Raw genomic sequence first — 15,221 nt, 5'->3', positions numbered from 1 at the left:
AAAAACTACATCCTACAAAGCCTTTTGCTGAACTTGGAGCCAAGCATTATTCTGATGGAGGTACGAACAGTGCTGTTGGCAGACCTGGTACTTGATTCTGACGTGACTCCACACGGACCCTAGACTTGTCTTCTGCAGTTGTACAGCCTTGGTGCTGATCAGCACTGCTTAAGCCAAATAAATGCAGAATAGGAAGGGTCCAAGATTGCTGCTGCCTCTCTGGCTCTAAAAGCAGGATTGTTCTCTTAGTACCTATAATATCTTTAAGTGAGGTACTCAGTGAAAAGATCAATTTGAAAAAGCGAGCTCAGGCAACGTCCCTTCTTCACTTCAATGAACTGAACGACACACTCAAAGCCAGAGCAAGGCACTGGCCTTCCTGGTGGTGCATGGAAGGCAGGTGGGGAACAAGCTTCTTCAGGCAAAAGCCAGAGCCCCCACCCTCTTGCAAGCTAAATTTAGCACAAGGAAGCATCTGAGTAAAACAAACTTTAAAGAACAAAAGTCAAAATTTTTTAAAAATTTATTCCCTTAATTTTATATACAATAATTACAGACTACTGTACAAAGGTGTAAATGGTCTTTGCTGTGAGTTGTTGTGCATATGCAGCTTAGTAGACGGACTTAACATTCAATTTGAATCGCAGTGCAAGTAGGCACTAAAACATCCAACATACCTCCAAGGTATAAAGAGACATACCATTTTTACAGGTTTCTCCAGCATATTTTGTTACAGTGCAAAATGCTATGAAATAAGGTTTCTTTAGAAAATTCATATAAATTAACCACATATTGCACTTGTCCCAACCAAAAGTGTAACAAGTTGTACTTACTGAACTAGTTTGATACGTTTTAGAACATTCCTCACACACATGCACTACTTCCTCCTGGCTATTTGTGCCAAATATGTGTAGTTCTTGTACCAAATCTTAAATAACTGTTTATAGCTCTTTCACTAATGCAATCCCTCTTGAACAGACTGCTAAAAAAAAATCACAGTGGATTAACATAACAAGAAAATTCTCCAAACCTTTTCAGTCTTTTTTCCAGTAGCACTGTAACTAAATACATAAAAATCAGTATTGTTTAAATTCATAATGCAAGTGTATTGAACACCAACCATTTCAGACACTTACACCCCTATTTTCTGGAAAGGTATGAAACCTCCAGTTCTGAACACATACGTATTTCTACAGTACTTCAAGCTGCTAAGCTAACATTGCACCCACGAACATTTTGTGCAATACCACAGGGAGGACTTTGACTTCTGTACATCACTGGCTGCTATGGTGCACGTTGGGAGAAGGGGCACGAAGTTGCATTAACTTCAGAGAACAAAGTCTGCTTGGGCTGAATCTAGTCAATACAATCCATGCACCCACCAAACGAGAAATAGAGGTGAAGGCAAGTAACATCAATCTTACTAGATTTGAGTTTCCCTAAATCCTTACAAGCTTTGAGATTTAAAGGAACAAGTGCATATGAGTGCAGATGCTAACTTTGTGCTTAAGATACTTATTCAAAGCTGAAAGGTAAGGGAGTAGCTTAGGAACATTTATTTTTTTTTTTTTTTTTTTTTTTAGCAAACCAGTATGAACAAAGTTGCTACTAAAACCACTGACATATAAAAGCAGACAGTTAAAAAAAAAAACAAAACAAAACACATGGCTAGCTGAATGCTAGTCCATGTATTAAACAGTTCAGGGTTACCTGCAAAATGCCTCCAACATTTAACTTCCTTCCCCTACTTCACCCTAGAGAACTATACTTACTCCTGTTACTCATTTCTTTTCTGAAAACATTTCTGCATTCAACTCAACTCAGTCATTCAGAACATGAGTGGAAGAAAACCTGATTTCTGGTACTACGACGTTCTCCAGATCCTCTTCTGGAGCCGCAACAGTAACTACAGTACTTTCTAAAGGCAGGTCCCCATCTTACTTGGATACTATGAGATATGAAGTCCTTAATAAGGCAATACGCTGTTTATACAAGTAATGATGAGATGAAATCCTAATTTGACACAGTTAGGAATTCTTTATACAGATAGCATACATTTACACCACTTGTGCGGGTCAAGTGTTTACGTTTAAAAAAACCCAACCAGCCTGGCTTTGGATCAGGGGAGCAAAGAGAGAAGGTTCACAAACTGGAAGGCTGCTGGATTACTGGACCTGGTTCACATTCACGAAGGTTGTCTTCTGACCTCATGTACATTAGGAACACAGTGACAGTAGCAAAGGTAGCTGCGTTGACAGGAAAAGCACGGAGAAGTGTGGAAGTAAGACCTCTTGTAAACACCCTCCAGCCTTCTTCATGGTAACTCTTTCGGACACAGTCCAAAATGCCATTGTATTGTGTAACGCCGCCGACTCCATCGGCCTGAAGCCGGGATTTGATCACATCCACAGGATAGGTTGAGAGCCAGGACACGATTCCTGACATCCCCCCGGAAAACAGCAGTTTAGGGATAACGTAACTGTCTTCAGCTTCACAGCCTAAATACCTGGTCATGCAGTCATAGGTCAGGAAGTAAAAGCCAAAGCTTGGAGTCTCTCTTATGAACGTAGAGACCATGCCCCTGTTGATACCCCTCAGCCCTTCCTTTCGATAGATTTTGATCAAACAATCCAGAGAATTTTTGTAGTTCTTAGTTTTTAGCTTGTATTCACCTGTTCCTTGAAGCTGCATTCTTGTCTTTGCTAACTCCATGGGACAGCAGATGATGCACTGGATAGCCCCTGCCGCTGACCCTGCAAGGAACTGGTTTAGAGGAGTGTCTTTTCCAAGAGCGCGAAGTGTGTTTCCTTGTACACCAAACACAAGCGCGTTAATGAAGGTAAGTCCCATCATTGGTGACCCAATACCTTTATAGAGTCCAAAAGCCTAATGGAAGAAGGAAGGAAAAACCCTTTTTAACAGTGGTGGTGATAACCTCCTGAAACTGTGCAGAACACGGCCCTTCTGGCTCTCCCTTGTGCCCCATCTTTCTAACAGTGGCCAGAAGATCAGTACCATCTTGCTTTGTAATAGTAATTTCGTCACGGCCTAGGACACAAACATCTAAACATTTTTAGCAGTACAAATATATAGTTCAACACATCCAGAAAATAACCTTAGTCCATTCAGAGAAAAGTTTTCTTGTAAACTTTAAGTAACTAAAAGCCTAAAGCCACCCTTTTAGTTACGGTCTTAAAGCTTCAGCAGAAAAAAACACCTCACCAATTTCTTCACTCCTTGCTCAGACTGCTTGGATTCTTGGAAAATTAGCTATTCAAATAACTCGTTATTTTATTTAAAGTGTTAACTTCAAAATATCAACTTCCAACTTAGTGACCCTCTTTGCAAAGTTTCTGGCAAATTTCTCGCTACGATATCTGCCCTGTGGTCAGGTGAGGTTCAGAGTATGCTTGTCTCTTGATCTTCCATATTTGTAGGGGTTTTCTAACAGCTTTCCCACCCTTCTGATACAAAATATGCAAAGCGTTAATTTTGTACTTACAGATTCTTGCTTTATGATGGACTGAAAGCAATGGAAGGTCCCACGGTAGAGAGGTTTCTCTACATTTTGAACTTGTAGACGAACCTATAAAAAGTTGTATGAGATACTGATTTGTATGTCAAGAGCAGCCTCACTGGTAAACTAGTGTCTTGTACATATATGGAGATTTGCTATAGCAATGTATATGCAAGAGCACAGGCTGGACACTGGAATGCCGTATGTGGCAAAATAATTTAAAAATATTCTGTAAATGGTTTGAATTGATTTTTGGGGCAAAAACATGAAGGGAGGAGGATTATTAACTTCTTGTGAATATTAGAAAAACAGTATGTGGAAGTACAAAAGGGTACACTTATCTACAATTTCAGATTGACCTTTTCCAGTACTGGCCACAATAAGGACTTTCTCTAGCTGCCAAGAATACTTCTGTTCACACTAAGGAACATCTGTACAAACCTGATAGAATTTTATAAAAATTTATTTACAAGTCAAGCATAAAATAAGGATAATTTTAAAAGGATGGAAACTTTCAACACCACCACTCACAGTGTTTCTAGCTACCAGGCTTGGGATCCTTCACTGAGATCTGATTTTTTCCAGAGGGTAGCTGGGAAGTGACTCTTAAGATGTCTTCCTTTGCATAAAGAAAGGAATAAAAAGCCACTTGTCCTTTTAAATTTTAGTCTGTTTTTTTTAACCTGCTGAACGCAAACAATTTGTGAGGATGTGGCTGTTTCAAATGTTTAATGTCAGTAATCCAATTAGCTTTTCCAAAACTGAAATGGTATGCTCTGCTGGACAGCCAGATGCTACTGTAACTGGTGACATTAGGAGACAGGCCCTTTTTAACCTTTAATGGGAAAGTCCAATTCTGTTTTTTCCTGCTAATTTGTCCTCAGCACACTTAAAATAAAAAAATCTCAAGGCTACCTAGTTCATGCAAAGCCCTACGCTGCAATAAACTCAATGAACTGGTTTCACTGGATTGGGGAAGTTAGAAATCTGTCTTTGATCTCCAGCATGGAGGGCTGCAATGTTCCTCAGAGAAGATGCTTATCAGCTATTTAATGCTGCTGCTGCAACTCCAGGGCAAAAAACTTCAAGACTCTTACTCTGAACAAAAGAAAATATTACCAGGCCTGCAGGAAAGATTCCTGACTTTAAAAATCTTTTTATCATTATTTGCCTAAAGTAATAATAAACACCACCACAACAATGAAAGACCCATAAGATGATGTAGGCCTAGAAAAGGATTTGGGGACATGGTTTGTCAGAATTCTGTATTCAGGTTAGCTTCATTTGAGGCAAAAAATAAATTACTCACAGTTTTAGTAATTTTTTAATACTACTAAACATGTCATTTTGTAAATTGAAACATTAATTTTCAGTGTCTTTTTAGTATACATGTTAGTGTATGCTAGCCGTACTGGGAGGCTGAGATCACCTCAGGTCTTCCAAGATGCAACAGGGTTTTAAAACTTCTTCAAGTTAAAAGTAGGCTTATGGTAGGATTCAAAGCAAATAAATCCTTTGTTACTCAAAGGGACGTTTGGGGGGCAGGCAGATTGGTAAAACTGCTCAAGAAGCAGACCCACAAGCAAAGTCATAAATCTTAACAAGCTCTCAGAATTGCACAAAACAAAGGTTTTACTCCATTTATAGTTTACTGCTGTTGTTTCAAACCCCATCTGTGAAGGGGACTTCCACATGTATGGGCTTTGGGAGAACTGCAGCTTAGGAACCTTCTTGTTTTGACTTTTCTATACACTTGTCTTTAGTAGTTTAGAATTGGTCATATTCTGTATATAGGTTGAATTTCCTAGTGGCATACAGCTCCCACTATTTGTGTCTAAATAATTTGTGAAATGTTGACCAAATAAGCCTTTTTGTAGGATAAAATATTTAGAAAGTTAAGTACTGACACTCCAGGTCTAGGAATAAAAAACAGCTCTTTTATTTGAGCACAGTGATGACACTAGCAAACTGCCAGGTCAGGCAATGAATGTATATGAAATTTTATTTATTTATGGATATTAATGAATAATGAAATATTCAATAAGCTCTTATTTAGTGTGTACAACTGTAGGAAGGATGAATCATGTACAAAGTTTAACCCTCTATTCTATTCATTACACAATATTGTTGCTTCCTTCTTATTTGAAACCACTGTTACTAAGGTTTTAGGTCCACTGAAGACTTACATAAAGGTACTCAAGACTAAGCAAAAAAAACCAAACCACCACACCTCAAATATTTAATAATGTGCAAAATAAGTGACTTAGAAGTGTTTGAGCAAGGAAAATATCCTCCAAGGATACGTAGTGGATAAGACCTCAACAACAGTGTACCTGAGATTCAGTTTTAGAGTCACTGTGTGTGGAAGTGTATATAGCTGGAAATGCATACCAGAAAGAAGGTTCAGAAAAAAAAAAAGGGATATTTAAACCCCGCTCCCTCCATGCCATAGCTGTAGAAGAGGGACACATCAGTTTAAAACTAAAAAGGAAAAAAGCTTCATAAGTCTTTTAGATCTTTATTTGAACTAATACATTTGGGAATAAATTAAGACTGAGAGAAACAGAAGTGTTCACCTGGGCTATACTTACTAGGTAACTCTCCCGTGATGAGGCTTATCTGTCATCTACAACAAAGTAACACTTTTGCTGTTAATGAAGACAGCCCCTAGCTCAGAAAGTAAAGGCAGTTAAAAGCAAAAAAGCAATTTTATACATTACATCAACAAACCAGGGATAAGGAGTTTGCCAGTTCTGAGATCAGCTCAGTTGTGGGTTTCGCAGGGTGACTTCACCGGCTTAATCTCTCCCTGTGTGTCCCACCATCCCCCTCCCCGCTTTGTGAAACATGATGACTGGCCAAAAAACAGCTTAAAAGCCAAGACAGATGTAAAATTCTGGCTTATCTAAGCACCTTTTCCATTGTTCAGTTATATTACAAACTTACAGTCTAAGGTGACTACCAGCTAAGCCCTTTAAACACAGCAGAACTATAAAAAGGGTTAATTCTTAACACACATTCATACACAACAAATTATGCAATGTCTTCCCCCCCCCCCCCAAGACTGGTTCTAGTGTTAGTTTTCCTACATACAGTGTTGACTATGCCAGCTAATAACACAAACATTAGTATTTTCTCTAACAAAAAATAGGTAACTGCTTATAATACCTTCTAATGGGTATGAAAATATAGTGTGCCACACTGGATTTCATAAAACATTTAAAGTCATCCAGAAACAAACTATCTGCTCTACTGTAAAGCAAGATGCTTTTTCTAAAGCCAACACATCTATTTTGCATTAATAGATCTGCTGGAACTAGCATGGGAGCCCCAGTTTTGCAGACACTTAAACGTTTAGTTTCATGTGCTAGAAGCTGTTCCACTTTAAAAACCAAAAAACCCCCACACGTGCTTAACTTTAGTCTGAGCGTAGAATTTTAGCAGTTTTGCTGGCTTCAGTGAAATGACCCGTGACCTTAAGTTAAGCATGTAAAACTTGGCAGGATGGGGGTGAGAGAAAAAGACAGCTGGCCCTGTACCAACAAAAAAAAAAAAAAGTGCAAATCTAGATAATGCCATTCCTCAAAATATACACTAGAATTCAACCCAATTACTTAACAGTCAAATTTACCATACTCTGAGAAACATACATACAGTTTTTACTATTTGAGCAGCTTGCACTTGACTGGCAAGGACTAATAGCCACTAGCTAGGAAAATCTGTATTGAATTAACCATGTGCTAGAATACAGAAAATGGTGATGACCTCGGTAACACTAGCAGCCCTTTGCATATCTAAATTCAGCAAGGTAGAAGTGTTCCAAACATAGCTCTAGCGGGTGGCATGCTGTCTGGCACAGTCAAATGATCTGGTGTATTAATTTAGCAGGGAATATATTGGCATCCCTTCTTCTGTTCTTTCACTGTGAGACTTTGGATAAGGCTGCCAAAAAATTACTTAAGTTGTCATCCCATTCTGAAAAATGGGCTGGGACCCATGGCAGTCCTGGCTGAAGGGCCCTCCAGGAGATTTCAAATCTTATCTTTGAACAGGTCTTAGCTACCCTTAGTATGCATAATACATACAGCTAAGCAACTGTCAGAAAAATCAACTTTAACTTGGAAAGTTGTAAAAATATATAATAATACTTAAAGGGAGGAAAAAGGCCCCAGACAAGCTTCATGCTGTGGAATTTTATCCACTTACACCCTTTGGCTAGCGTAACAAATTAATGCTTGAGGAGTAAGTAGCAGAGCTTGAGGGGAAAACAAAACACAAATTTTCAACCTCGTAACACAGTAGGTTTGAGTTACAAACACAGGGAGAGGCAGTTTTAGCAGTTAGTGATGAACAGCCGCGAAGAAGCAAGCTTAGAACAAAATTAAGTTAAATATAAGATGGTATTTTCAAACACAATGATATTACTGCACTGATGAACTTGTAGTTTAGGCCAAGGTTTGTCATGTTACTGGGTTGAATCATACATACAAAGAATTTTTTCACTTCTGAAGAGCTGGAGACTGCAAATCTGTAAACAGTGGCTGAGGAGGCTCGCTCCAAGCTTTCCAGCACAGGTTTACGCTCCTACAGTGTCTGGGGATTATTATTTTTTTTTTCCTCCCCCACTCCTTGGAAACACTTCAAGTTTTCTACCTAGAAACAAAAGGTATTTCATCATCAACCCACCTTAACAGTGTCAAACGGGTGTCCTACCAGCACTCCCGCAGCGCCTGAAACAAAACAAACGCCATGGTTATGAGTCACGGTTTTCTTCCTGGGTCTGGGGCTCCGGCAGCCCAAGCGCAACCACCAGCCTGCCCTGCAAGCGCGCAGCGTTACCGGCGGGCCAGCTAAAGTGCATCCTGAGTCAGAAGGGAAGAGATCTACAGCTCAGGCCTTCAGGCCAGTGCTAGGTGCCTTTATGCTCCCGTCAGGCTGCTGAGCCCCAGGCAGGGATCGAGGTGTGTGACTAGAGAGCGTGCCCCCTCGTACATGGGATGTTCAGCAGCGGCTCCTGGCCTCAGCCCAAGGCAAGACCTGTGGGCAGAGATTGCAGATTTCCTCCAAAGCAGAACATTTCATGGACATGCCACTCTGTGGAGTCATAGAAAACCCAGAAGCTTCTCTAAAGGCAGAAGAAAATTCCTGCTCTCTGCCCACAGCCTTTCCAGATGTGATGGTAGCACCATGCATTACCAAAACCCTTTGCTCTATTCTAACATCAAAGGACTTTTTAGAAGTTACATGCAGGCCTGTTAGTTATACTCATCTGAACGCATGTATTCTGGACTAAAAAACACAAGTACTGGCTGAAGCAAGGGATCCTCAAGCTCCCTACTTCTGTGACCAAAACTGAAAGTTCAATCCATTTACGACCACCGACAGCGAGAACTACACGTGCTTCAGTGCACCTTCTCACATTTGCAGAGAGAGAATATCTCCCAGTGAGAAGATGTGGCAGAAATACAAAGCCCACTCCAGGATGGAGTAGTCCAGGTTGTTCAAGGCCAGCACAGCAGCAAGATAGTCCAGGTCACAAAAATAGCGAAGTGCACTGCGTTCAGCATGAAAGGACCAGTGCCACCTCTGACCATGCGGGATCCCTGGCAAGCAGGGGTCACTAGGATGAAGTCAGAGAGAAGCTGGGGAGGAAAAAACAAAACAAAACCACCTCTTTGCTGGGTTGGCAAGGAGAACAGCAAATGCAAATAACTGAAAAGACGTGAGAATAAATCTCCCGAACACAATTTAACGACTGCTAAAAATAGAGGAAGGAAGGCCGCAAGCAGATGCGCAGGGAAGAGCAAGATGAGCGTACGTCTCCTCCTCTTCGTGCTGAAGCTCCCCGCTATAAATATTTTCAGGTCAGAGGGCTCCCCGAGCCTGCTGCCGCCCCTCTGCTCACCCCGGGAGCGCTCCCTCCCTCCCCGGCCCCCCGGGGCGAAGCCCGGCGCTGCGGCAGGCCCGGCCCGCACCCCGCCGCCGCAGGAATCCCGCCCCCCCCGCCCGGCCTCGGCCCCCACCTGCAGCGGGGCGGCCGCTCTCATCGCCCCCCGCGCCCAAAGCCATTCTCCGCTCCCAAAATCAAAGCGCCGCGCCCAGCTCTCCCCTCCACCCCCTCTTTTTCCCTCTTCCCTTTTTTCAGCTTTTTAAAAATTTTCTATTCCCCCCCCCCCTTTTCTTTTCTCCTTCCCTCCTCTTTCTTTTCCCCCTCTTTTCTTCTTCCGCTTCTCCCCCCTTTTTTATTTTCCTTTTTTCCCCCTTCACCCCCTTTTTCCTTTCCCCTTTTCCTCATTTTTTTCTTCTCCCCCCTTTTTTTTTAAAATTTTTTTTTTTTAAGCCCCCCCTGCTCCTCACCACCGACGCATCCCGCGAGGAAATCCAGAGCCATGCTGGCACCCTCCGTCCCCGGCGGGGCCCGGCCCTTGCGCGATGCCTCTCCGCGCACTGCCGCCGCCCGCCTCGCCGCCCGCCCTTTCTACCGCCCGCCGTCCGCCCCCGCCCCGCGCCGGAGAGGGGCCGGGCCGCGCCTCCGAAGGGGCGGGCAACGGGACAACTCCCCCCCATCGCCCGCAGCCACTGGAGGCCGCTTTGGGGCGGCTCCCGGCAAAGGGAGGGACGGGGATGGGACTACCGGGCATGGAGCGGGGGGGGGGGGACGGAGCCGCGGAAGGGGCGCCCAGCGCCGGTACGGCGCTGGGCGCCCCTTCCGCGGCTCCGCCCCCCCCCAAAAAAACCCCTTTCCCTTCTTTTTTGCAGCTACATCTGAAGAATTAACCAGAAATCAAGGCAGAAAGAAATTTTGGAGGCTGGGAAGGTGTGTGGGGTGGGTGTTGGGCAGAGCATCCCTCCGGCGGAGCATCAATAGCCCCGGAGTTGTTCAGGGAGGCTGTCCGGGAATGTCTCGCTTTCTGGGTCAGGCATCCTGGTTGTCGGAAAACCTGCGGAGCTGATGTCGTGAGGGCTTTGGAGGGGGTGCCTCCTTTTAGTAGGGGTGAAATGCCTGTAACACCCCTGCTATGAAGAAAGGCTGGGAGAGTTGGGGTTGTTTATCCTGGAGAAGGCTCTGGGGAGACCTTACTCTGGCCTTTCAATACATAAAAAGGGCTTAGGAGGATGGAGTGAGACTTTTTACCAGGGCCTGTAGTGGTAGAACAAGGAGTAGCCATTTAAACTAGAAGAGGGTAGATTTAGATTATATAGAAGGAAGAAATTTTTTATTATAAGGGTGGTGAGGCACTGGAGCAGGTTGCCCAGAGAAGCTGTGCATGCCCCATCCCTGGAAGTGTTGAAGGCCAGGTCGGATGGGGCTTTGAGCAACCTGGTCTAGTGCAAGATGTCCCTGCCCATGGCAGGGGGCTTGGACTGGCTGATCTTTAAAGGCACCTTCCAACCCACCCCATTCTGTGATTTCATAACCAGACTCCTCCACCCAGTGCTGTCCCAGAGAAGAGAGAAAGGGCTGCGCCAACAGATGTGGGCTCTGTGCTAACCGCTGCCCCCGTGGCTCAGCTGCAAATGCGGGGATGAGACCCCACCTCTGACGGTCAAGGCCACAAATCAGTAGCCTGCTGCCCATGGGGCTTGGCAGAGCACTGGATCTCGGTCTTATACATTGCTGTTGTGCTTCACCCTGCAGAAGAGACTTCTCCCCTCCCTGCAGGCTTTTCTCATTTTGTATTAACTCTGCTACTAACGGTACCTTGCTTCAAAGTGCCCTGATGCCAGAACCTTTAAATGGGAAACTCAAGCTGTTGACAGTTTCAAGAGGGAGCCCTGTTGAAGCTGCTTGTTATTTCAGCTGAGAAAGGGGAATACCACTGGCATAGAACAGTAAGTAGCCTATTCGAGCTTTGTTTAGAGTAACATGATCTCTTCAGGGCCTGCAAAGTCAGCTTTTAAAGAGTATGTTCCAGAAGCAGAATGGAAAAGCAGCTGGATTTTTATCTTTTTCTTTCTTTTTTTTTTTTTTTTTTTTTTTTTTGCATTGCTTTCTGTGGTATGGCAGTGCTTTTCTAGGTGAAGCAGCAGCTCAATACAAAGCCAATAAAATCTTGCATTGGAATAGCGTATTAAAAACGAAGTCAGCTTTTACCTTCTGCGCAAAGAAAACACACAAACAAATGAACAAAGACAAGGATGTCTCCAAGGAGGTCTGAAACTACTACTACAGAAAATCCTGAGAACCTGCCCCAGATTTAGCAGCTCTTGGACCATCATTACTATTAACAAGCAGATAAGATGGAAATGCAAAGGGTTGAATGAATCCCTGACCTTCCCTGTATCTTCTTCCAACCCAGCAGTCAGCTGGGTTCCTTCTGATTTCTAGACACTGTCAAACCAAATCTAGCACCCATGTGTCTCCGGGATGCTTTGGTTTCCCTGGTGCACATAGCTGTCCCACCTGGGGAGAACCAGCTGGTATCAGAGAGCAGGTAGGGGGGCTGGCCCTGCCCTTTGCCGCAGCACCAATGGCTTTGGGAGCTGCCCTGTCCTGCTGCGTTACACACCGTTCTACATCCTAACGGGGACCTTAGACCTCGCCGAATCCATACAGCTGCAGCCAGTCCTGGAAATCAGGCGGGAAGCCCCAGTCAGTCCTTTTTCCTTAAACATTTTCTCCAAGTAGAGGTGGACATGACTTTCTGGGCATCTTGTCCGCTGTGGCATGTGCAAGAGGAACTGCGATCCTGCACACAGCTCTGCAGGTGAAATTCCAGATGTTATATGCATCTGTCTTCTGGCACAAGCCTTGGAAGCATCAGCTTGGCCTAAAACATTCCTGGCCAAAGTGGTTTTAATCTGTTATTCAAATCCTCTGATCTCCCAGACAATCTGCCTCAGAGAAATCACCTCCACCAGAAGTGTTTTGTAATTTTAATGTTCGCCCACAAGGGACAGGAAAAACAATTTATTTCCTCTCTCTTTGCAGGCACCTTTTAGGTTGTCTGAAGACAGTTTCAAATCTTAATTATATTAATTAGTATCTTTTGATCACTGATTCTTCTTACCCCCCGAGTTGATCTGGAGTTCCTTGAACTGACCCCTAAGGCCTTGGCTGAGTGACTAATGGGAGATTACCTTGGGTATTTGCAGGTAACACTCTTGTTCTTATTTCTGAATATGAGATCAGATATAGGCAAGAGTCCTGTCCTCACATGACATGACATGACATGACATAACATAAACATAACATACAGTTACATAACATAACGTGATATCATTGACTTATGGGCAGCCTGTGACACGTGATGTGCCCCAAACCCTTTTCCGTAGATCAGCTGTGTGCCACAATGTTCCCTGTCTTGTACTTGCACAGTTTCTTTCTGCATAGTCATTCCTAGCTGTCCGTGCGAAATTGCTTTTTTCAGATTGTTTTTCCAGTTTGTCAAGATCACTTGAATTCTCGTCTTGCTGTCGATGTTTGAGCAGCCCCTCCCAGGTTGCTGCAATCTGCAAAGGCCTGTCTTGTTCCTGCATTCTTGAACTGTTCAAATAAGCTTTATTCAATGCTGCTGAACCCCACTGCAGCAGGCATGTACTTCAAAGGGGGCGGAGGGGCGCTTTATAAATTAGCACAGAGAACATCAAGGGCTCGTTGGGATAAAGTCTGAGATCTGAAGGGCTGGTTCGCTAAGGAATGAGCATGGCTTTGGCCCCACTGGGGAGTTTCCCTTTTGTTCATTTTTTCTTGCTTGGGGTTTTGTTTTGTTTTCAGTTCAAGTTACACTTGTGAGGCAACGTTTTATGAATGTAGAGGAGTTTTTATTAAGCTTGTATGTGGGGGGGACAGTGAGCCAATATAGATGCTTATATTTGTGTGTGGCTTCCATAGAAGCTTTGTGATAAAGGCAAGGAAGTCATACAGCTCTTACAAGTTGGTAGCATTACTTAGGCCAGACATTTTGCCTGTTGATCCAGGGCCTTATGTGGGCAGTACAGATACAGTTTTGGAGAGGAGAGCTAACCTGACACTCAAGGAGACCCAGATGTAATGGTTTTCCTCTTCACTCAGGCTGTTTTACTAACTAGTTCAAAAGCTGCGTCTGATCTTGTGTCCGGCTCAGAGCGTGACTCAGACTTGTGCCCTTCAGGCTCCATAGATTCAGCTCAGCTGTGACCGCCTTTCCTTTTATTCTGCTGAGACGGATCCACACAACTTACAACTGGCTGGGATGCATCCCCTAGAGAGCTGGAGTGAGGGGCTGTGCTTTCCCTGCTTTCTTCTTCTTTGGGAGCATTTAGCTTCCCTGCTGGGTCAGGGGCTGTGAAATGTGGGCTCATCAGATAGACAAAGCAGAAAAGAAAGAGCTGACAGTGGCTTGGGAAACATGCAGGACCTACCAGCATGTACAGCAGCAGTACTGCCACATGGCTGAGAGAAAAGGTTAAAGTCATAATTTAATGTCATCCTTCAAAGACCCTCTTCCCTTCATCCCGTTGCCTTTTAGGTCTGAATGGTGGCAGTTCAGGTGGAAGAGGCTTTGCAGGTGATGCTGGAGGGACGAGATAGGAGAGAAGGTTTCCCTTCGTTCTCGTGGCGAGAAGTGACTCTGTCGGCCACCTGCTGCCCTTGATGGCACCCAGGGAAGGTCTTGGAGAAGGGGAGCCTGAACAGAAACCCGGGAAAGGGAACTGGGAGACTGGGGGGCAGCGGGGAAGAGAATAAGGAGGAGAGTAAAGAAGCAGCAGGGCAGAATTAACGCTGCAGGTAAATGAAACATGAAGAGAAAGGGCAAAAGCAGAGTGAAGTAGGAAAGGAACAGAAATGTGGAGTTGTGATAAACTTGTAGAAATTCTAGTGGCAATGGCATGCAATCAAATACACATTGTTGACTCAGGTGTTTCGAAATCTTTCTGTTTGCTTGTGAATTTGGCATCGACAATTGGCCGTGTCCCAGTAGACATGTCCCACCTAGGATGTGGAGAGTGGTGGATGAGGGGGCCTCCCCTTTGCTTCACTGGGGCTTGGCCAGCTCTGGGACTACCTGGCAGGAGAATTTCCTTTCATACAGCCTTCTGCCCTCAGCCCTTTCCTTATCTTCTCAGGTAATGCACTGCTGCATCATCACAACTTCGGTACTCATCACGTCACCCAGAAAAATGCATCAGTTTCTCTTTTTATTTTGAGCTGGGACTGGATTTTGAGCTTCTCCTTCCTAGCACCTACTTGGGGTCCCTGGATCAATCTTCAAAGACTCTTTGGGGTGGCGGCTTTCTCTCTGTGCCCTGTTTATGATGTGAATCTAGGTGACATTTAGACCATGTGCATGCAGCCGTGTGAACGTTACATTTACACTAGCAAACTGCTTGCAGGGAAAACCTTGCATTTGCCAGAGACTGCAGTCCAGCACAACCAGGTTTGAAGATCAGGTAGTGCTTCACCGAATGGCTGACCATATAAAGCAGCAACAAATAAATCCAAATGGTGAAATGAGAGAAATATTGCAGCACAATGTTAAGTACACAGAAAAACTTAGAAGCTGAGCTGCTCTGTGGAAACACCCAGTATTTGAAAAAGATTCTTCTCCAGGTGAATTCACTGAATACCTTTGTGTGGATTCGAGTCTATTTATTTTCTTTGTTTTCCTAAACACTGTTGTATTCATTTCCCCACTTGTACTCATTGCCACACTCCATGTTATGTTACTCAGTCAGGTCAGTAGGATACTCCAGATCCTCAGGATGCCGCTGTCTTTGAAGA

At 44.0% G+C, this 15,221-nt stretch overlaps 1 protein-coding gene across 1 annotated transcript; it reads right to left on the bottom strand.

Moving 5' to 3' along the window:
* Positions 1 to 535: 535 nt before the first annotated feature.
* Positions 536 to 9,957, bottom strand: SLC25A29 (solute carrier family 25 member 29). Its single transcript, XM_082318219.1, has 4 exons — positions 9,875 to 9,957; positions 8,204 to 8,247; positions 3,503 to 3,586; positions 536 to 2,886 (listed from the first exon to the last, which is right to left on the bottom strand). The coding sequence occupies exons 1-4, from the start codon at positions 9,906 to 9,908 to the stop codon at positions 2,143 to 2,145; spliced, it is 906 nt and encodes a 301-aa protein (XP_082174345.1). The 5' UTR covers positions 9,909 to 9,957; the 3' UTR covers positions 536 to 2,142.
* Between the last annotated feature and the right edge of the window lie 5,264 nt (positions 9,958 to 15,221).

Source organism: Platalea leucorodia, assembly GCF_965183815.1.
Source record: "Platalea leucorodia genome assembly, chromosome: 7".
In the NCBI taxonomy this organism is placed as follows: Eukaryota; Metazoa; Chordata; class Aves; order Pelecaniformes; family Threskiornithidae; genus Platalea; species Platalea leucorodia.
This window is presented reverse-complemented; position numbering and strand designations above follow the sequence as displayed.

What these genes read in the sequence shown, in the direction of transcription:
- SLC25A29 (XM_082318219.1), bottom strand. Translation starts at nt 9,908, where the DNA reads ATGGCTCTGGATTTCCTCGCGGGATGCGTCGGTG. An exon ending in ACCCGTTTGACACTGTTAAG is followed by an intron (nt 3,587 to 8,203) that starts GTGGGTTGATGA and finishes AACTTTTTATAG; the next exon opens with GTTCGTCTACAAGTTCAAAA. An exon ending in CCATCATAAAGCAAGAATCT is followed by an intron (nt 2,887 to 3,502) that starts GTAAGTACAAAA and finishes TTCTTCCATTAG; the next exon opens with GCTTTTGGACTCTATAAAGG.